This window comes from Anas platyrhynchos, chromosome Z (genome assembly GCF_047663525.1).
Source record: "Anas platyrhynchos isolate ZD024472 breed Pekin duck chromosome Z, IASCAAS_PekinDuck_T2T, whole genome shotgun sequence".
Lineage (NCBI taxonomy): Eukaryota > Metazoa > Chordata > Aves > Anseriformes > Anatidae > Anas > Anas platyrhynchos.
This window is the reverse complement of record NC_092621.1, coordinates 25,594,549-25,615,977: the sequence shown is the minus strand read 5'-3', so window position 1 is coordinate 25,615,977 and position 21,429 is coordinate 25,594,549. Positions and strand designations below refer to the sequence as shown.

The following is a 21,429-nucleotide window of genomic DNA, read 5'->3' as shown; positions in this document are numbered from 1 at the left end:
GTCTGTGGTTTTGTGGGTCTCGGGCTGGGTAGCTGCTGTGACTTGACCACCATTTGCCCCACGACTCTCAGTTGCCTTTACTGTTGCTTTGCTTTTGTGACATCCACATCTCCACTGTCTTGACTTTTTGTTGTATTTGCTGTGCATCCAGTACAGCTCCCTTGTTGATGTATTCGGCTTCACTACCAAGCAATGACAGTGTTAAACATACTCAGGAAGTCCCAAGAAACAGCAATACTCCAAAAAAAAAAAAAAAATAAAAAAAATAAAAAAAAAAAAGCAATAAGCTGTTCTTAAAGCTTGAAGGAGAGAGCAATGACGTGAGAGCTAAATCCAGTCAAGCCCAAAGATGTCATTCCCAAGGCAACGCATTCTGTCAACCTGGTACTTGTTGCAAACTAGAATATCACAAAGATGAAAACATGCCGTTTGAGGCATGTCTCTGGTCACACCTCTGACATTTGTGATTTGCTCTGGGTCAGGGTAATGATGCCTTCTCTCAACCCCAGGCAGTTTGTCTTTCCTGTCCTTTGTTGCAAGGCTGAATTTTCTCTGAGGATCATGGGTATAATCGCTGGCCACATGCTACCTGCTCTCTGGTGGGTGGATTTACACCTCTCTCTAGGGGGTGTAAGGGTTTGCCTTTTCCTCCAAAGGCTACATAACTGTTAGCGCATTGAAGCAAGCCCTGCTCTCGATTCACCATACTTTTCCCGAGCGGTTTTCCCCATTCTGAGCGTTCCCAGCCAGGGCAGAAAACGACCCAAACCTGGCAGAGGACGGCGAGCGCGGGGAAGCCCTCTTCTCCTCCACCCTCATCGGAGCCTCAGAAGCCAAACCCTTTTCCTGGGGCTCTCGTATGGCCGGGATCTCGCAGCCCAGCGGGACAAGGGCTTACTCGGGAGCGGCCGGCCCCCGGGGAGGTGCCGTGGGCGGAGGGCTCCGGGGGTCCAGCCCCGCTCACCTGGGCGGCCGCTGCGCTGCTCCTGCTCCCGGTCCCGCTCCTGCTCCTGGTCCCGGTCCCCGGAGGATGAACGGGGGCGGCTGCACGCCGAGGCTGCGGACCCAGCCCGGGAGGGAGGTGAGGAGCGCCTTTGCCCGCTGCGGGGCTCCGGCCGTGCCTGGGAGGCGGCGGGGGGACATTGGGGGGTCCGGGGGCAGAGCCGGGGGGGTCCTGACAGCGCCCCGGACGTGCTTGGAGCGGGAAGGCTCCCGTGCGGTGGTGAATCCGTGGAGAACCGCTGTGTTAGTAAAGTTAGGGCAGGCTAACAGCAAGCTGAGTGTCAGGAAGTGGCTGCTGAAGTGTTGGCTGGGGGACTTCTCAGTGCAGGCAGGGATCCGCGGCTTGCCTTTGGCTTGGAGTGCGGTGAAGTGCTTCGTTCACCCCTACTCCAAGGCAAACCAAACGGCTGGGTGGGCAACAGAAGTCTTTTAGCTGTGGTCTGAGCACTGCTGCCCTACAAAAGTTGCCTGTAACTGCTGGTATCTGGCCAGTGTCCTGCCAAAAGTTCTGCTCCTCGAGGGGATTAACGCTTACACATAATGCTTCTGCTAGTGACCAAAGCCCGTAGCTATGTATTTCTACACATTACTCTTCCTCTTCAAAGCCAAAGGGTGTCTCTCAGGATTGTGCTGATACGAAGGACAGAGCCAAGTTAGCCTGTCCGAGGAAAAAGACTGCAGGTGTCTGTTCCCTGGAGAGATTCTGCATCTCTGGGTATTCTGGGGCAGCTTCTCACTTGGGCTTCTGTCCCGGTCAGCACCGAGGTGCAAAAGCCCAGGACTGCAGCTTTTCCTGTCCCTGGGGAGAGAAGCAGCTGCAGAGGGAGGTCAGGAACTGCAGCGTTTCCTCACCCTCACACAAAGGCATGGAGGTGAGACCTGGAGGAGGGCTCCTGCCCCTCTGTGTGCTCAGCACAACCTGTGCTGAGCAGCATTTACAGTGACATGGGCTGCGGACGGGAAGGCACAGCACTGAGCTCTCCCTTCAGCTCCACTTCTTTGAGTGCTCTTGGCAACAGAGTGCTTCAGGACTCAGTTTCCCAACTTGCAAAATATCCACAGTGCAAGGTCTTTTAGGAACTTTTGGTGAAAACTGACCTTTCTGTTGTTGTCCAAGCCATTGGGAGACCTTTATTCATAGCACCCTCAGAATGTAGTGTACAAGCAAAGTATAACAAATCCATGATACATTAAAACAATTTTGCTGCAACGTTTTTTAAAAGTTATGAAATAAAGGAGCTTTGTGAGGAGTAAAGAAATAAAAGGCTTGATTTGCTTTTTGGTTGAACTGGAGAAAGTTCATTGCTTTCAGTGAAGTTACTCTTAGCTACTTTGGTGTGAGCATCCTCAGATTTGTGGCCTGAAAGATACATTCTGCTCTTCTTCAGAGAAAAAAAAAAAAAAAACTTTGCATCATGTATTTAACATCTTTCTCTTTTCCAATCAACATGATTTCTTGTATTATTATAGAGTTGGTTGTGCTGTTTTGTTTGTTTGTTTGTTTGTTTTTTGGTTGGTTGTGTTCTTTTGTTGTTGTTGTTTTGTGGTGTGGTTGTTTTTTTTTTTTTTTCTTTCAACAAATTTGAGTTCTACATAGAAGGCTTCTATTCTATTTACCATGATTATTATTTTCTTCGTATCTAGTTTGAGTTTAAAATGTAGCATGTGGTCTGGATAATTTAAATTAATTTTTGTGCTTTTACTTTGTTCTAATCTGAGTATGCATGTTAGTTGTTACTGTAGTTTTCAAATTTGATGGACCGATATGAAAAGGTCCATCAAATTTGAGGGACAAATACAAAAGGACAGAGAAACTGTTGAGCCTCCTAAGAGTCTAGTGTGTGTGTATATATATATAGGCTTATTTATGCCTTCTTAAACTGGTGTTACAGTAAATGAACCATGAATTGAGGTAACTGTCTTCAAGAGCTGGCTGTCAAGTACCAGATTTTTAAGTCTCTGTAAAATGTGACCTCTGAAGTACTATATTCTTACTGCAATGAACAGGGATTTACAGATGTTACTTCCAATAATGCCAACATAAACTTACCAATCTACTCGTAGCACAGAGTCTTCGTATTGAGGTCAGATTGAAGCCTACGACTGGCTTTGGAAAGGATATAAAGTTTGAAGGAGAATATTTTCCTTGTTGAGGAGAGATTTGCAGGTGTAAATGGTGTAAAGAATTCATATCCCTTCATTTTTACTGGGGAAAAAAAAAAAGAGAGAGAGAAGATGCATCAGGATTCCACTGATTTCTTCAGGAATCACTCATACACTTAAATTTATCATGCTGAAATTAGTCATGTATAGGAAATTGGTTTCCTGTAAGTGAAAATTTGTTAGGATTTGTACAGTTCCAACTAAAGCCCATGATGGCCCTTTAATAATGGAAAATGTGGTGCATGTGAATATCTTGTTGGATGCACTGGCTACATGCTGAGGTCATGCAAAATGTGCATTTCTGAGGGTAGAGTCTACTTCATTACTTGTGATAAGTGTCCCTCCCATAATTCCTTGGTTGAAGTTTTATGTGCTGCTCACAATAATGCCTTCCATGCTGGTAGGCATCAGTCACGCTGCAGTCACGCTGCATCCAGATGACTGCAGGAGTGTCATTTGGTGGGGAAGTAAGCCGTAAGCTGTGTTGTAAAGGTGCATGAATATGCATTAAATATTCCCCCTTTGCCTTGTCCAATAAATCCATGGCTGTATTCTCGTAGGCAAGATGCAGCAAGAGAAGTGATGCTAGTAAAAGAGAACTTTTAACTTACTCCTTCATTTCTTCACCTCCCATTTCAGCTGTAGAGAGTCATCTCACTTCTCTGCACCTGCGCCCTTTGTCCCACTCCAGCTTCTGCTCATGCTCTTCATCACTTGCTTGTACTGTTTCTCATTAAACTACTCTCCCTTTTCTGCTGCCTTTCAGCAGCCCACATGGTTCTCCATCCTGCAGTCCTCACTCGTCTCAAGTGCTCTGGCACCCTGTACAGGCAACTTCATACCCTGCAGTGGTGTCCTTCCCCATTAGCCAGACATCAGCAGCACAGTGAGAGCTACTCAAGAGCTGCATTTAGTAAAGGTTCTCCAGAGCTGTGACTTCTTATTCCTATGGCTTATTCTCTGACTTAAAACCCACATGTTATACCCAAACAAGGGAAATCAACTTTGAGAATGGGCAGGAGCCTGCAATGCTCTCTAAAATCAATAGCAAAGTTATCACAGAATTCAGTAGGAACAGGACAGAACCCTGAGCATTGGGAAGCTAAGGAAACCTAAGTGTCGACTGACTGATGAAGTGACTTACCACCAATATGTATTTAGAGGAATGATCTGTGAATAGCTAACAACATAGTCTAGGGTGTGACATGACATTTCCACCAGGACCATTATTCAAAGTCAAAATACAATCTGCCTTCATGTTCTTTACTATGAACTGAGTCTCAAACTAGGTAGCTGACAACTCTGAAGTCCTTATGGGCCAATTCATTTACAGTGCACATATGGATTCTGAGTGGAATAATCCTGATCCCTGTTGCTGGCTTTGCTGCAGATCTCTGGTGTGGTCTACAGCAAGTAACTCAAATCCTCAGCTTGGATTCCCATTCATTAACAGAAAGCTTAGTTATTTAGTATAGAAAGACTAAAATAAAGAGGGACTTCAATAACATTGCAAGAAATGAATACAACTTGTTGCTCCATTGATATTAAATGTGGTTGTAGGAGACATTCATCTGCAGCTAAGTGCATTATGCTTTGGTAGACTGAAAGGTTTTGTCCAGGAGAACTGCAGCCTAAGCAGCAACAAAGGCTGCACAGGTAGGTGACGAAGAGTTGCTTGCTTTGCTTCACCCATACTGAGCTTGGCTTCATGATGGTCTTTAGAGACAGCCATCAGCAGGGCAGTGTGGCACCATGCAAACACACAGAATATGCAGGATGTGAACCACAGCTTGGTTAGTAAACTCTGACAACAGGAGGGGGGGGGAAATACTGGGAGAAATTTTGTTGCTAGGGCCGCACAGGCTCTCTCTGGTAAATGGAAAACCACAGTTTGTCCAATATGTTGATGATCTGAGATCATCGTCCAGTGCTTGATGGATGAGTGAATGTCCTTGTTGCTACAATGGACACAGGGTGGGTCAGCACAGAGGCTAAAAGCTCAAACAGTGTTGCTGAAATGAGGTATTTTAGCTGTGAAGCCATCACTTCTGTGGCAGTGAACAGATTGGTCCTGTAATCAAGAAAGTACTTCGGGAGCATCAGGACCTGAAATAAAAAGCTCAGAGCATTTTGTCGTTCAGCATCACAGTCCTTACACCAGCCATTCTTTGTGCTTCTAGTGGTTGTACAACACTTAGTAAAATCTAGGTGGAGAAGCAGTGACCAAGTAACACTCTGAGGAGAAAGGTGTATACGCGAACGCTGTTTGGTAACTAGGTGTTTGGTAAATGCTTTATCAGGCACTGAGCATAGTGCTTGGATGACATTACCAATTCCTGAAGGGTTTATAACATGTCACCGAGAACAGAGGGGTTTAAATTAAATTTTTGCAAAGACTTAAAATCCGTGTGTTTAACTATACACCCTGGATGCAGTTTCACTGAGGTCAATGAAACTGTTCACAGCTGAATGTCAAGATGTGTAAATCCCTGCAGGACTAAACATTTATCTTGACTGTCTCCTCGGGGACTGGAAGTGAGGACTGGCAGCTGTCAGACATGTAGGCTAGAACAGGGGAGACAGTTTGTCTCTTTGAGCACTGGTCTAATTGAAAAGCAGCATTAAAACCTGCTGAACAATCCTGGCCTTCTTCCTATACTTGCAGCGGGTCTTGCACAACTCCCAGCCCTACCTTCCCACATACAGTCCCCCAGAACAACTGGCATCTGTTTACCAGTGGCTTAGAAAAGCAGGTGGTGAAGGATGTGGAACACAAGTCCTATGGGGAACGGCTGAGGGCACTGGGGTTGCTCAGTCTGGAGAAGAAGAGGTTCAGGGGGGACCTCATTGCTCTCTACAGGTACCTGAAAGGAAGGTGTGGGGAGCCGGGGGTTGGCCTCTTCTCACAGGTAACTAGTGATAGGGCTAGAGGGAACGGCCTCAAGCTGTGCCAGGGGAGGTTCAGGGTGGAAATGAGGAGACATTTCTGCTCAGAAAGAGCAGTCAGGCACTGGGACGGGTTGCACAGGGAGGTGGTGGAGTCACTGTCCCTGAGCGTGTTTAGGGAAAGGCTGTACGTGGTGCTTGGGGTCATGGTTTAGTGGGTGACAGTGGCAGCAGGGTGATGGTTGGACCAGATGACCTTGGAGGACTCTTCCAACCTTTATGATTCTAGCTGCACTTTGATTTTTTTCCACACAGGCACTTCCACCGGCTTTATAACACACACCCCTTGGTGCCGTGGGTGCTCTTTGGTGTGTGAGGGGGACAGGCTCAGGAAAGGGGCTGCGCTGGGACGAAGCCCCCCAGGGCCCCGAGGCCGCCTGAGGGGGCGTGAGGCGCCACCGGCGGCGTGAGGGGACGGCGGGACGGGCCCGGGAGGGGCGTGGAGGGGCGGGCGGGGAGGGGAGGGGACGGGAGGGGAGGCGGAGCGGCCGGGGTCCGCCGAGCCGGTGCGGAGGTGCCCGGGAGGCGTTGCGGGGCGAGGTAGGCGCTACATGAGGCGGGAGCGGCCGGGGCAGCGCCACAGGCTCGGCGGCGGCGGCGGGGGGGAGGTGCCGCGGGGAAGCGAGGAGCAGGGCGGCGGCCCCGCGGGGCTGGGCGGCAGGTGGCAGCGGGAGCGGCACCGGGAGCGGAGCGGGGCGGGGTGGGGAAGGGATGGGCTGCGCCCCCAGCATCCACGTCTCGCAGAGCGGCGTGGTGTACTGCCGGGGCTCGGACGAGCCCAGCTCCCCCCAGCAGAGCGCCGCCGCCCTGCACGGCCTCTTCGTCAAGACCGAAGCCGCCGACTCCATCCCCGCCGTCCTCGCCTACCGCAGCCGGCAGCCGCCGCCGTCCTGCGCCGGGCCCCGCCGCAAGGAGCGCGGCCCCGCCCGGGCCAGGGCGCCCCGCTGCTGCGGCACCGAGGCGGAGACACAGACCAGCAGCGCCGGCCGCCAGGTAAACCGCGGGGCGGGGAGGGCGGCGCCGAGGGGCCGAGCCCCCCCCCCCCGGCCGCGGCGGCGGTGCCCGCAGGGGTCGCACACCCCGGGGCCGGAGGCTGGGACCCAGCGCCGGCGCCTCAGGGCAGGTGCGGCCGCAGCCCGCGGCTCAGCAGCATCCGTCAAGTTTGGCAGGCAGAAGAGGCGGTTGAGCTGGGTTTGCTTTTTTTTTTTTTTTTTTAATATACATGTGTTGTAGGCTTTTCTGTAATTTCCCAGAATGTTTTCTAGGAATTACGCTTTGCAGCGCTGTTCTAAAGCTTGTGCTCAAAGCAAGTGGGGTCGTGATCCCGGCTGCACCTTAGGGTACTTCTCTGTTGTAATAATAAAGCAGGGTATTGTGCCATAAGTAGTGCCCTGAGATTAACTTGATCTTGGTGTTTCGTTATAATCAAAAAATTAAAAGATTACTGGAAACCTTTGTAATTTTTATATATGTGTGTGTGTATATATATATATATATATGTATATATATATGTACACACACATAAGGAAAACGTAAGTGAAAGAGATCACCAGATTAAAAAAAAAAAAAAAAAGTAAAAAACCCACCTCAAATCGTAAGGTAAAAAATGTACATTTCCTTAGATTTTTCAAAGGTTCTCTCTTTTTTTTTATTATTATTATTTTCCCATTTATGAATGGGATACTTCTTGAGTCACAGGTGGAGTCACAGAATAACTCAGATTGGAAGGGACCACAGGAGGTCATTTAATACAGCCTTCTGCTTGGAGCAGGTACAACAAGAAGTCAAGCATAGCCTTGCCCAAGAGCTGCCTTATTCTGTGTGTACTGTTGCTCAGGTTATGAACATCGAGGCAATGTCAGTGAATAACTGCTCTTGTCCCTCCCAATGAAATGCAATGGTTATCTCTTCAGTGGAAAGCTTTCTCTTAACCAACCCCTCTACCCCAACAGTGAACTTCAGAAACTAAGGATGTAGCCTGGCTTAAATTGACACATGTTGAGTTTTTCGCCCAGTGCTCTGCAGATACTTAACTCAAGGAGCATCAAGCAGTGTGCCCTCCATCTTTAGTTTATTAGATGAGAACTTAAACTAATCCAGAATGTTAGACACAACATGATGGATATTTGCTAACAGTTCATAGTCTGTCTCCTACAAAATGACCTGTCTTTGTTTTTTCCTTGCATTCTACCCATGCCAAACTTTTTTTTAGGAATTTTATCTGCTTGGGCATCTCTCAGCATTTCATTTTTCTTCACATCTGCAATCACATGCATTTCTTCAAGTTATTTGGACTGACATTACCCTACAGATAGCCAAACCCATGTTGTTCTTCTTGTTATTGTTTTGTTTTGCTTTTGTTGTTCTTTTTATTATTTATTTATTTTTATAATTTGCCAAAGCCCTAATTCTTAAGTTGTAAAATGTTCTACTGAGCTTTTTTAAATGTACAGGAAAGAAAAATAGAAATTGTTGACCAATTCTTTAAGTTGAAATGCATAAAAAACAAATCTTTAAGTGGTAGTACTGTTTTCTGTTCTTAAAAATTGTTTATTTTTTGTTTATATTTTTATTATTACATCCTGTGCCATTATAAGCAAATATATTTGTCAACTTTATGGTCATTAAAACTGAACATATTTCAGCTGGTTTTGGACTTCATAGTTGGCACCCTACTATTACTTTGGATTGCTTCAGTTCCTTGGACACATTTAGAGTCCCAAGCTGAGGGAAATGATGCTTTAATTTATTTAACAACACTTCCAATGAGATAGTAGAAAAGTCTCTGTCTTATATGCACTAAGATCTGTAAAATACTTTGTGTCATTTTTAAATCAAGTTAGTGCCTCCATTCTTGCCACTACTCCTGGCACAATTTCCTACAGGATAATATGTTCTTGTGTGACCAAAGTAAGGTCTGAATATTACAGAACTATCATAAGGGCAAGATAATACTTGATACCTGTCTGGCTATAAGAAATGGAATGGCATGAACTACAGCTCTTCAGTAGCACATGATGACAGTATTTATTTCCATAGAAGATGAAAGTTGAAGAAAAAATAAGTGGGTTTTTTTTTTTTTTTTGGAAAGAAAATGTGTCTGGCAATACCCACGGCTTTAACTGATATAGTGGTTGGTTGCAGATAATAGCTGTATTGAAATCTCATCTATTTACGTGAGGAAACAAAGACACAGGTCAAATGGCTGCTAGCCTTATTATAAATTAATAAAATATTCCTGTTGTGTAACTATTGAATCCACTTAAATGATGCTGCTTCATTTGTCTTCGTTTTCTGCTCTAAAATGTTCTTTACTTGTTTACACAACCAAGTGTTGCATTATTTGCATTTGACCCTATAATTATAAAATGCTTTAAAACTCATCCACAATATTAACCTGGCAATGAAAGAAAACAACCTGTAATGATTTCAACCCAATGTAATAAATAAAAATAAAATGAAAAACAACACTTGTTTCTTAAAATGCCTTGCCTAAACCATAGTTTTTAAGTACTTCTAATCTGTGCTCATTGGGGTGAGATCAGTGTTAAAAAGATAATTTCTTTTGTTTTCTTTAATAAAAAGTTCTAAGTTGTGTTGATCACGTCCTGCTTATAACTGGTTATGAGTAAACGTTTTGTATTTCTAGTGTGAGAGTATTTCTTTGTGGATCTCAAAAGCTTGGTACCAAATACCTACAGATAAGTTGACAAAGAAGTTAAGTGAACTTGAGAGAAGATAGAGATGATAGTTTATACTAGGTGAGTCTGTGCCATAATTTGAAATAGGACCCCCAGTTTCTGGTTCCCAGCCATATGCTGTATTATTAAAATACTTGTGCACAAGTGCTGAAGTAAAAAACAGCCATCCCTTGCCTGTGTTTACTTCCTAATAAACACATGCTTACCGTATCGCCTATGGCCAAACTCATAATCAACATACATACAACTGCTGCAGATAGCAGGTATATTCTTCCATGTTGACCCTGTGACACCAAATCTTTCCTACAGACTGCAAATGGTATAATGGCAGCAAACTATTAACATCTCGTACCCTATTTCAGTTTTTTATAAAGATACAAGGCAATTAGTTTACTTAATTGAAGAATAACATTGAGCAGGAGATGATACTGCATGTGTAAGGGTTGCTTGACCCATTGCCCAACTATTGCCAGTTTTGAAGGGCAACAGTATCAGCTGTTTAGCAAGAAGTGAACAGCTTCTTGAACACTTTCTCAGTGATTTGGAAAGATACAAAAATTAAAATATTTGCACTGTAGGACTTATGTATTTGCAAATACATCTTTTAATTATGGCCAGTAAAGATCTTAAGCAAAAGTGTGTGCATAGGTAACACATTTCTTGAACACCATGATACTTAAGCATTAGCCAAAGTTAGTCTCTAAGAACAAACAAGCTTTAAAGCTCTTGTTGCTAAACCATAGGAACATATGGGAAAACAAAGAAATAACTGCAGTTTTCTATTCACTGATTACTTTATTTATTTATTTATTTTTCTTGAAATGACAAGAGCACAGGTGTAATGGTTTGGTTCTTGTTCTTTGTGGAATAGAAAAATGCATTTATAAACCTTCTCTGAAAGTCACACTAAAAACAGTTTTTGACAGTTTTCAGGCATTTCCATATCAAAATATGGAAAGCAAAATATAGAAGCAAAGCTCAAAAATTAGAAGAAATGGATTGGACAGTATCACTCTTCTTATCCACATGGGTCCATATTAAGTTATGAGGTGGAAGCACTGAGGAGAAGGATGCTCCTCAATATGTCAAGCATCCAGTTTTTCTGACTTTATAAAACTTTTTTATTATTTTTTTTAATATGGGGGAATATAAGAAGTGATGCAGCTGTCAGTTACAAATCGGAGCATATCAAAGTACTATGGAGAGCTCTGAGAAGTCTAGGTACTGAGAGAGTCGTCTCAGGTCCACAGGCTTTGGAGAAGTGCAACCCTAAGCAGTGCCTTGATCTAAGATATGTTTCTTCTCTTTAAAGCAGTATTGTGACCAAGAATGCAAAAAGTCACTGTACTTTTTGTACTTCTTGTTTTGTTTGTACTGTACTACTGTTTTACTAGCTGCTAGTATGTTCTGTAGAATGTGGAACATACTAGATATGCAGTGGAACATATTAGATGTACAGGAAACTTGGAAAATAACACTGAAGACTGGCAGAAATCACCAGTCTTCACAGTGAAGACTTGGTGAAATCACAGTGAAATCACCGTACTCTGTGACTCAGTGTGGAAGTGATCATTTCACAACTTGATTTGATGTTTAAGGCATCAAGTCCCCTTGAACATATTGTGGAGCTGCAAAGCTGGCAAAGAAAACCTGGGGGGCAGGCTGAGAAGTGTTAGTACGTTGAACTGTGTTCCAGTGCAGAGCCATTTCAGTTTAGCCCAGCTGGTCTGTGAGAGGTGCTGGCCTGAACAATGCTTGCCATAAAAAAGCTTACTAGTAGAGGAAGTGTTTTTCTTGGACTAAGCCCATACATTTTGAATGAGCACACTAAAAGGACTTTTACAAAGATTTGCTGCTCCATATTTGATCTTCCATTCCTCCTTCAAATAGTGCAGGTAACTTCAAAAAGCACTGTGGTTGTATGCTTATGCAGTGCCTGACAGAGAAGTGCATGGATTGAAGTGTTAGAGCATGGAGAAAACCATTTCCTCAGACAATAATTAGCCACTTGGCAAAGGAAACAGAGCAGCCTGGTAGGCTGAATTTACTTGGCATTGAGTCACATAACATTCTGGACTTGCAAAACTGTTCTGGGCAATAGCCAATTCTATCATTATATATAAACATACCTGCCTTTTTTTTCCCCTTCTTCTTTTTCCTTAGCTTGTGCAGGAAAATAGAAATGTTGTGAACTTGTAAGAGGTCAGTTTGTCTAAGTCATTTAGGCACTGAGCGTCAATAGGCATCTCAGGACTCCTGCATCCCTGTAAGTGCTTCGGTAAAAAGTTATTTTGGCAGGTTTGCTCTCAGAGCCCAAAGTTAAACTGTTTCAGCTGAACTGAGTATTAGTAGCTTCTGTTTTCTACCTTGTACCATTTGCAATGTACAAAGTAACACAGATGTTTTACCTTATGACGAGCTAAATTTGGATCTTTTGGTAATTTCTAATACTCCATGATAGCACTGAATGCAGAGCAGAGGGATTTCAAATAAAACTGACCACACAGCTGAAAGAAATAATGCAAACTGAAAAGTTGTACAGTATATTCTGGGAATAGTGCGTGTCCTTGGGGTGCAGGAAGTAGGTTTGAATATCTGCACCTGAGAATATCTTCTAATTTATCTGTGCTTGATAATCACAAGGGTGTTGTACAGAAAATGGGCACATTGTTTCAACCCCTGTCTCCAGCAGGAGAGAAATAACCTAGCAATCATACTTTAAGTAGTGATTTAGATAGCAAAGCAATTGAGCAGTTTTAGGCTGTGAAACTAAGCCTCACACCTGTTCTTTGGGTAGTCTGAAGACCGGCAAGAAAACCAAACATCTAATGTAAGCACTTCCTAACAGCTGGCTTGAGTGCCCACTCCCAGATGGGGCAGATGCATGTGCATCTGTCTTCTGTTTGCCCTATTTGATGCAATGAGCATTTAAGCACCCGACTCACAAAAATGTTTACTCTTTCTGGTGAGGATCTTTCAAATTCTCAGGGGAGTTGTCATTTCAGACAGGTTGCTGAACCTCTTCTGTCTCCTCGAGAACAGTTGATCCTTGATCAGGTATCTGCACATCCAGGAGAATAAGATTTGTTGATTAGTAAAGTTGATGCAAGGAGGAACCAGAGGTGAAAAAAACAACTTTGCTTTGGGTTAATTTTTCCTCTGGCATCACCTGCACTGCTGCCAGATCTCAAGGTATTTCATTTTTTGTAGATAATTCTCTGCTTGTAATTCCTATTCACCTGTTGATCACTCCTTTTTTTTTTTTTTTTTTTTTTTCCCAAAGATTCAAATCTCTATCAGTCACGGGCTTCTTTAGTGAAGCCCAGAGTGAAGGATGCATGCGTGTGTGAAATCTGTTGAATTTTCTTTAATGTACACGTAACTTTCTTGAAAGTGCCTTCGGCAAAAGCTGTATGTACCTGTGTGGTTGCTAGGAGATAGCATGTGAAGTGTTTGGTGGTGTAGCAGAGTGGGGGGATTGTTGTCAGGGTAACCAGACCTAGAATTTTCTGGACTTCAGTATAAGTCAATGGTGGTAGGATTATGGCTTCAGAAAATCAACAGTCATCTTTGCAGGCATGAAAATAAAAGTACAGAGCATTGTGGAATGCAGCATGTGTGTTTAAAGTGCATTAGTTTGTGATTTGAGGCATCAGGTAGTGAATGCTACCTGATGATTTCTTTTCTGTCACTGTCTCCCTCTGGCCATGTTTAGTAGTTGCATTTCTAGTTCTTTCAGTAAGTCACCTGTCTTGCAGGGCAGCAACAGCTGACTGTTTCCTCTCTTCTCTGAGAGCATCTTCTTTGGGGCAATTCTTACAGGCTGTGAAGAACAACGAGCTTATTCTGTAGAAGCTCCCACTGCTCCCCAAAACACTCTGGTGCTTTAGACTTCTGCAGCTTGAACCACCTTTCCTTTTGGGTGAGGAAAAAATGCTATCCAGAGATAAATTAATTCTTAGTGAGAATTAATATCACAGCCTTTTGGAGGTGCTGTTCAATGCAAGTAACTTTCTTCATTCGAAAGAAGCATTTAGTCCAGCTCATGAGACCTGTTTTTCCCCTGCAGGTCAACCATTTGTGTCAACCACTGCTCCAGCCTTCCACATTCAATTGTTTATATATTTCTTTCACACCTGTATTGTCAGCTATAAATGAAAAAAAAAAAAAAATTGTATTAAAGACATTCTGTCCTGTTTCTGCGAATAGAGAATTACTCTGAAGAGCTGTTAAAAAAAAAACACTATATATCTGTACCCACTGATTTGCCTACCCGGTTCCAAGTATTTCGTATCTTAAACATAGAGCAGATAGAACTTAGGTTTATTTAAAGTAGTCCCTCATCTAAATAGTGTTACCTGAGAAGCAGTCTCAGAACGAAGGTCTTAATAAGTTGAGTTACTCCTTTGAAAATACAGAACTGGTTTTGAAATAGATTTACAATTTGCTGATCTCTTGCCCTGGATTCCTACTTGCCTCTGAAGAGGCAGTGTCATTTCTAAAATGGTGGGAAAATTGGACCAGAGTGAGTTGATTTCACAGTGTGGAAGAGAAGAGGAGTTGCAGAGATATTGGCCACTGGGACTCCAGCACGTCAAATCCCAAGCAAGTCTGCAGGAATGTGGTGGTCAATGGCTCGATATCTAGGTTGAGGCTAGTGACAGGTGGGATACCACCCCAGGGGTCTGTCCTGGGACCAGTGCTGTTTAATATATTTATCAACAACATAGTGGGATTGAGTGCACCCTCAGCAAGTTTGCAGATGACACTGAGCTGAGTGGTGCAATCAATATGACAGAAGGGTACAAGAGGGGATGCCATCCAAAGGGACCTGGACAAGCTTGAGAAGCTAATGAGGTTCAACAAGTCCAAGGGCAAGGTGCTGCACCTGGGTCAGGGCAATCCTGGACATGAGCACAGAGTTGGAGAAGAACTTAATAAGAGCAATCCTGTAGAGAAGGACTTGGGGGTTCTGGAGCACGAAAAGTTGAACATGAGCCAGCAGTGCGTGCTTGCAGCCCAGAAGGCCAACTGTGTCCTGGGCTGGATCAACAGAGAAGTCAGAAATTTTGGGGAGATGATTGTCCTGCTCTACTCTAGCGTTGTGAGACCCCACCTGGAGGGCTGCATCCAGGTCTGGGGCTCCCAGCACAAGAAGGATGTGGATCTGTTAGAGAAAGTCCAGAGGAGGGCTACAAAGGTGATCAAAGGCTTGGAGGACCTGTGCTATGAAGAAAGCCTGAGAGAGCTGGGGCTGTTCAGCCTGAAGAAGAGAAGGCTCCAGAAAACTTATTGCAGTTTTTCAGTATTTAAGAAGGGCTTATAAAAAGATGGAGAACACCTTTTTGCTCATTCAAATAATGACAGGGCAGCAGGGAATGTTTTTAAACTAAAAGAGGGGAGATTTAAATAAGTTGTTAGGAGGAAATTCTTCACTCAGAGGATGGTGAGGCACTGGCACAGGTTGCCCAGAGAAGGTGTGAATGCCCCATCCCTGGAGGTGTTCAAGACTGGGTTGGATGAGGCCTTGGGCATCTTGATCTAGGGGGTGGCAACCCATGGCAGGAGGGTTGGAACTAGCTGATCTTTAAGGTCCCTTCCAACCCAAGCCATTCTGTGATGCTATGATTCTATGAATGTCACAGAACCACTGTTTCCCCCCTGTTTCCTGTGCATTTACAGAGTATGCAGACAAGTTTGAGCATGTGTATAGATATTACAAAATTATATTTAAATAAGAAATCCAAAGAAAGGGCAGTTAGATGAGAGACTGTGCATTAGCAGAGTCAGTAATGTCTACCGTGAGGTAAGGCAATGAGATAAAATAGGCAGAATGGAGCTTTGAAGCAATGTAGCTATTGGAAAACAAGCTATTAAACAGCTATTTATAAGCCTAGGACAAACTGTGCTCATAGCCAGTTTTCATGTAGAGCTGTAACCTGTTAGATTTAATTGCAACTTATTTGTTTATTTTTGGAAGAGCAGGGTCTGATTCCTTTCTTATTTTATGCATGTTTTAATCTAAATAGTGGTATACTTACCAGCGGCATATGGTCTGGTCCTATACAAAAAAAAAAAATAATAATAATCTTAATCCAATGTGGAATTGGGCATAAGGTCTGTGAAATTAACTTTGGAGCTGCTTCCAGCACTCCATTTTCCTTTCTTTGTAGGTCAACCACTTTGCCACAAGGACCATAAAAAAGGCTTTATCCTTCCCCTGTTACTGATTTAAAATGCTGTTGGAAGGCACTGGGAACATGAATATTGTCAATGATCCTTCTTCTCTTGCAGTTATGTTTAATAATTATTGTGTCTGATTATAAAATACAACTTAGGCATTGTCCTAGCCAGAGAACCAAGAAATCTCTTTTAGAATAGGAAGAAAATAAGGCTTTAAATTTTGTATGTGTTCATTTTTGAAGTGAAGCAAATTTATTTTGAATCTCTGAAACACAGAGACTTCCCTCCAGGTCAGCGATAGCATGGTGGTTGGGCTGCTTTCCAGAGATGAGACACTCAGGTTCTGTCCTCTGATCTGAAAGAGTCTGAAGTGGTCCTCCTATGTGAGTCCTTTGTCTCCTGGAGTGATAACAACTCTGGATTCTCCTTCTGTAGTTTCTTGAGACAACTTCCCTGAAATCCATCTGTTTGCAAAGAGTCTTGTCCTGATGAATCACTAGTGTCAGAAAGAAAAGAGTGACCTAGGCAGCTGGTTAATTGTGTTGGAAAATAACACAAACTTTCCGGAAAAGGTGGTATGTTCCACTTCTGAATGAAACTATTCACCATGTTAAATAGTTAGGGCTGTGTTTGTGTGCTGGGCTGTGTTGTGATGCATAGAAGAGGTGAGTAAATGGCACATAGGACACCTTGTCACAGCCTTGTAGAATCATAGAATATCCCGAGTTGGAAGGGACCCAGAAGTATCATTGATTCCAGCTCATGGCTCCCACAGGACCACCCAAAAAATCCAAACCATGTGTCTGAGAGTGTTGTCCAAATGCTTCTTGAACTCCGTCAGGCTCAGTGCCATGACCACTGCCCTGGGGAGCCTGTCCCAGTGCCCCACCACCCTCTGGGTGCAGACCCTTTCCCTAACCCCCAGCCTGACCCTCCCCTGTCCCAGCTCCATGCCGTTCCCTCGGGTCCTGTCACTGTCCCCAGAGAGCAGAGCTCAGCGCCTGCCCCTCCACTCCCCTCGTGAAGGAGCTGCAGGCCGCCATGAGGCCTCCCCTCAGCCTGCTCTGCTCGGGGCTGAGCAAACCAAGGGGCCTCAGCTGCTCCTCATATGTCTTCAGATTGGTGGTGATTGCTAAGCTCTCTATTTTCTCAAGATCTCTATGCAAGGCCTCATCCCTCAATGAAGTCAACAGTTCCTTCCAATTTAGTGTCATCTGCAAACTTCATTCGTATACCTTCAAGTCCTGCATCCAAGTTATTTATAAAAACATTAAAGAGACCTTGCCTTAGCATGGAGCCCTAGGGAACCCCATTAGTGACGGGACACCAGCCTCACCAGCCTGGTGTAACTCCATTACTATAACACTTTGAGCCCAACTTGTCAGCCAATTGTTCACTCATTGAATTATGTATTTATCTAGCTGTGTGCTGAACATTTTGTTCAGAGGGATACTTGAGAAACCATTCTGAAAGCTTTACTGAAATCCAAAAAGATTTGGTTTCCCTTGGTCAACTAGATGGGTGACCCTGTCAAAAAACGAAATTAAGTTGGTTAAGCAGGATCTTCACCTTGTGAACCTTTGCTGACTGTGACCAATGACTGCATTGTCCTTTGGGTGTTTTTCAATAACTCCCAGAATTATTTTCTCCATAATTTTACCAGGCACTGAAGTGAGACTGACAGGTCTATAATTACCAGGGCCTTCTTTCTTGCCCTTCTTGAAAATTGGAACAATGTTTGCCAGCTTCCAGTCAACTAGGATCTCTCCAGATTCTCAAGGCCAATGAAAAATAATTGAGAGGTGTTGCAGTGACATCAGCCAGGTCTCTGAGTGCACTGGGATGAATCCCATCAGGTTCCATAAACTTACATGCATCCAGCTGGAACAGCAAGTCTTGCACAAGCACAGGGGTGGCTGGAAGTTCATTGTTACTACAGTCACAATCCTCCAACGCATGTCTCCAGGGTTCCCAGAGCCCATCATTTGTGTTGAAGATGGGCAAAGAAGGCATTAAATGTCTGCTTTGTCTATATCCCTGTTTGTGAGATGACGATCCTCATCAAGTAACAGACCAGTATTTTCTTTGGTCCTCCTTTTGCTGTTCACATATTAAAAAACAAACAAACAAACAAAAACTTTATTGTTCCCCACAGTATTGGTCAGCTTCCACTCAACTGAGCTCTGGCTACATGAATTGTCTCCCCACAAAGGCAAACAGCATCTCTGTAGTCCTCCCATGTTGCCTGACCTCACTTGTAGTGGCCATATGCTCTTTTTCTACCTAAACTCTAGAAGATCTCTGCTCAGTCAGGCCCCTCCTGCCCCACCTGCTTGACATCTGACATTTTGGAACTGCCTGTTCGTGTGCTCTTAGGAGGTGGTACTTAAACATCGACTGGCACTGGTGGACCCTGATTCCTTCAAAAGCAGTTTCCCAGGGCACCTTCCTACCTGAGCAGCCTGAAGTCTGCTCTCCCCATATCCAGGGTTGAAGTTGGCGGGGCTGGCAGTTTTCCTCCCATCACCAAATAGTTTATACTCCACTACTTAATGGTCACTTTAGCCAGGTCAGCCACCAATCACCACTTCACCCACAAGTCCCTGTCTGTTCACAAACAACAGATCTAGAAGGGCACCTTTCCTAGTCAGCTTCCTTAGTACCTGCACAAACAAGTTATCATCAAGGTGTTTTAGGAATCTCTTGGACCTATTTGTATCCTCTGTGTGGTACTCCCAGTTCACATGTGGCAAGTTGAAGTCTCTCATAAGGACAAGGGCAGGTGATGTAGAGGTATCTGTTAGTTTCTTAGAGTATATTTCATCAGTGTTGTCATCCTGGCTGGGTGGTCTACAGTAGACTCCCACGGTGACACCCCCTTTATTTACTTGTTCCTTAGACCTTACCTAGAGACTTTCACATGTGTCCTCGACAACTACAAGCTTCATAAAGACCATCTCCTCCATTACAGACACTGCCACCCCTCACCTGCCCTGCCCTGCCCGTCCCTCCTGCAGAGCCTGTAACCATCCATCGCAACACACCTCTCCCAGGCCTCTTCCCACCAGGTTTCACTTATGCCAATGATGTAGCTCTCGGACTGAGCCAAGGCTTCCAGCTCCTCTTGCTTGTTCCTCATGCTGCCTGCTTTGGTGCAGAAACATTTAAAATGTACTTCATTGTAGCCAGCACCTCCTGGAGCGGAGTGAAGGATCTCACTAGCATGCAGTCCCTCAAATTTTGGCATACCATTTTGATGGTATTTTGGCTTATCATTGGTGTGCCTGTTTTTATCTCTTTCCCCCTTCAAATCTATTTTAAAGCCCTATCAGTCAGCCTTGCTAACTCCTGCACAAAAATCCTTTTCCATTCCTCTCAGAGAACACAGCAAGAGAGACCAGGATGACAAAACATCTCAAAAGTTTTGATTTCCTAAGTACTTTCAAACTTGGTGAGGTGGGGGCTCTCAGAGGCAGTAGCTGCTGGCCAGCTCACATATCTCAGTAGTACTCCATAGGGCAGCCATAGTGTCCTGTGAGTGCTGCCTTTAAGAAGACTGAAGAACTTGCTTAGCTACCTTTGTGAGGTTTGCAAGCATGGAAAGATCAACTAAAGCACTAAAATGTATGAGGGTGCAGTAGGTGATTAGAAGAGAGAGTGGAGATGTGAGATGGTCTAATTCTTTAATGCCTTTTATTGCCTCGGTATTTAGTGGTAACTACAGATTGTGGGCTGCCCAGATCTTGAAGTTGGAGGACCATGACTGAGGAAACAGTAACTTGCTTTCAGTGGTTGTGGAGATTGTAAAGGAACAGTTATACCAGCTCAATGTTCATAAATTGTTGGGGCCTGACAGGATTCACCCCAGAATGCTGAAGGAGTTAGCAGACATTATAGCGTGACCCCTCTCAACAATTTACCAAAGGTCATGGGAGCCTGGGGAGATCCCTGCTGACTGGAAGCCAGCCACCAGTACACCCATCTACTGAAAGGGCCTGAGAGAAGACCTGGGAAACTACAGACATATTAGTCTAACCTCAGTCCTTGCAAAAGTTATGGAGAAGCTTATCCTGGGGGATGCTGAAAGGCAGCTAAAGAACAAAGCTATTATCAGACACAGTGACAGTTCATCAAGGGAAAGTCCTGCCTTAGTAATCTGATCTCCTTCTGTGATAAGGTCACCGCATACTGGATGAAGGGAAGGCAGCAGATGTAATCTTTCTGGATTGTACTAAGGCCTTTGATACTGTCCTGCACGGCATCTTTCTGAACAAATTTTGTAACTGTGAGATAAAAAGGTTCATTATACACTTGATGATGAACTAGCTTGACAGTATCATTGGTGTGCCTGTTAAGTGTTGCAGTGAATGGGGTTACATCTGGCTGGCAGCCAGTCACCAGTGGTGCTCCCTAGGGCTCAATTAGATGGCTAGTCCTGTTCAACATCTTTATCAGTGATCTGGGTGCAGAAGTGGGATGCATCTTCAGCATGTCTGCTGATGAGACTAAACTGTGAGGTACTGTTGGCTCCCTGGAGGAACAAGAGGCCTTGCAGAGGGATCAAGATAGATTGGAGCATTGGATGATCATCAACAGCATAAAGTTCAGCAAAGAAAAATGCTGGTTTCTGCACCTGAGATGCAGTAATGCCAGACAAAGGAACAGTCTTGGAGAAAAGTGGCTGGGGAGCAGCTCAGCGGAAAGGGTTTTTGGGGTGCTGGTTGACAGCAGGCTCAGCATGAACCAGCAGCACGCCCTGGCAGCCAGGACAGCAAACCACATTTTGGGGTGCATTTAGTACAGCATTGCCAGCTTGCAGTTCTGGGCTCCACAATATAAAAAGGATGTCAAGTTACTTGAAAGCATCCAGAGGAGGGTAACAAAGCTGGTGACACAGTAGGAGGGCCTGTCCAGTGAGGAGAGGTTAAGGACACTGGGGTTGTCCAGTCTGGAGATGAGGAGTCCAAGAGGTGGCCTCACTGCTCTCTGCAGCTTCCTGAGGAGGGGATGTGTAGAGGGAGGTGCTGGCCCCTGCTCTGTGGTCACCAATGACAGTACACATGGGATTGTCACAAAGCTGTACCAGGGAAGCTTCAGACTGAACATTAGGAAAAAAATAATAATTACTGTGAGGATGGTCAAACAGTGGAACAGGCTTCCCAGTAAAGTGGTCGTTGCCCCATGCCTGTCAGTGGTCAAGAGGCATTTGGATAATGCCCTCAATACTATGCTTTAACTTTTGTTTAGCCCTGAAGTGGTCAGGTAGGTGGACTAGGTGATCTTTGAAGGCCCCTACCAACCAAGCCATTGCATTCCATTCAAAGCAGGGCATAATTGTTCAAAAGAAAAGCAAGTAATCCATCTAGTCTGGATTGGGACAGTTCTAAAAGGAGCATCTCTTACAGGGTGGAGGAGGCCTGGATGGAGAAGTAAG

General features: G+C 44.5%; 1 protein-coding gene across 10 annotated transcripts in view; it reads left to right on the top strand.

The window, feature by feature from the left end:
- Positions 1-935: 935 nt before the first annotated feature.
- Positions 936-21,429, top strand: part of PDE8B (phosphodiesterase 8B) — a 95,483-nt gene continuing 74,989 nt past the window's right edge. For 2 of the 10 annotated variants that reach the window (XM_072030901.1, XM_072030903.1), the window contains exon 1: positions 6,777-7,104. In XM_072030901.1, the coding sequence (XP_071887002.1) occupies positions 6,823-7,104 (282 nt within the window). In that variant the 5' untranslated portion in view covers positions 6,777-6,822. Of the gene's footprint in view, positions 1,082-6,592; positions 6,652-6,772; positions 7,105-21,429 lie in introns of those variants that run through there. The other 8 variants (XM_038170603.2, XM_072030902.1, XM_038170607.2 and 5 more) reach the window with 8 other exon arrangements.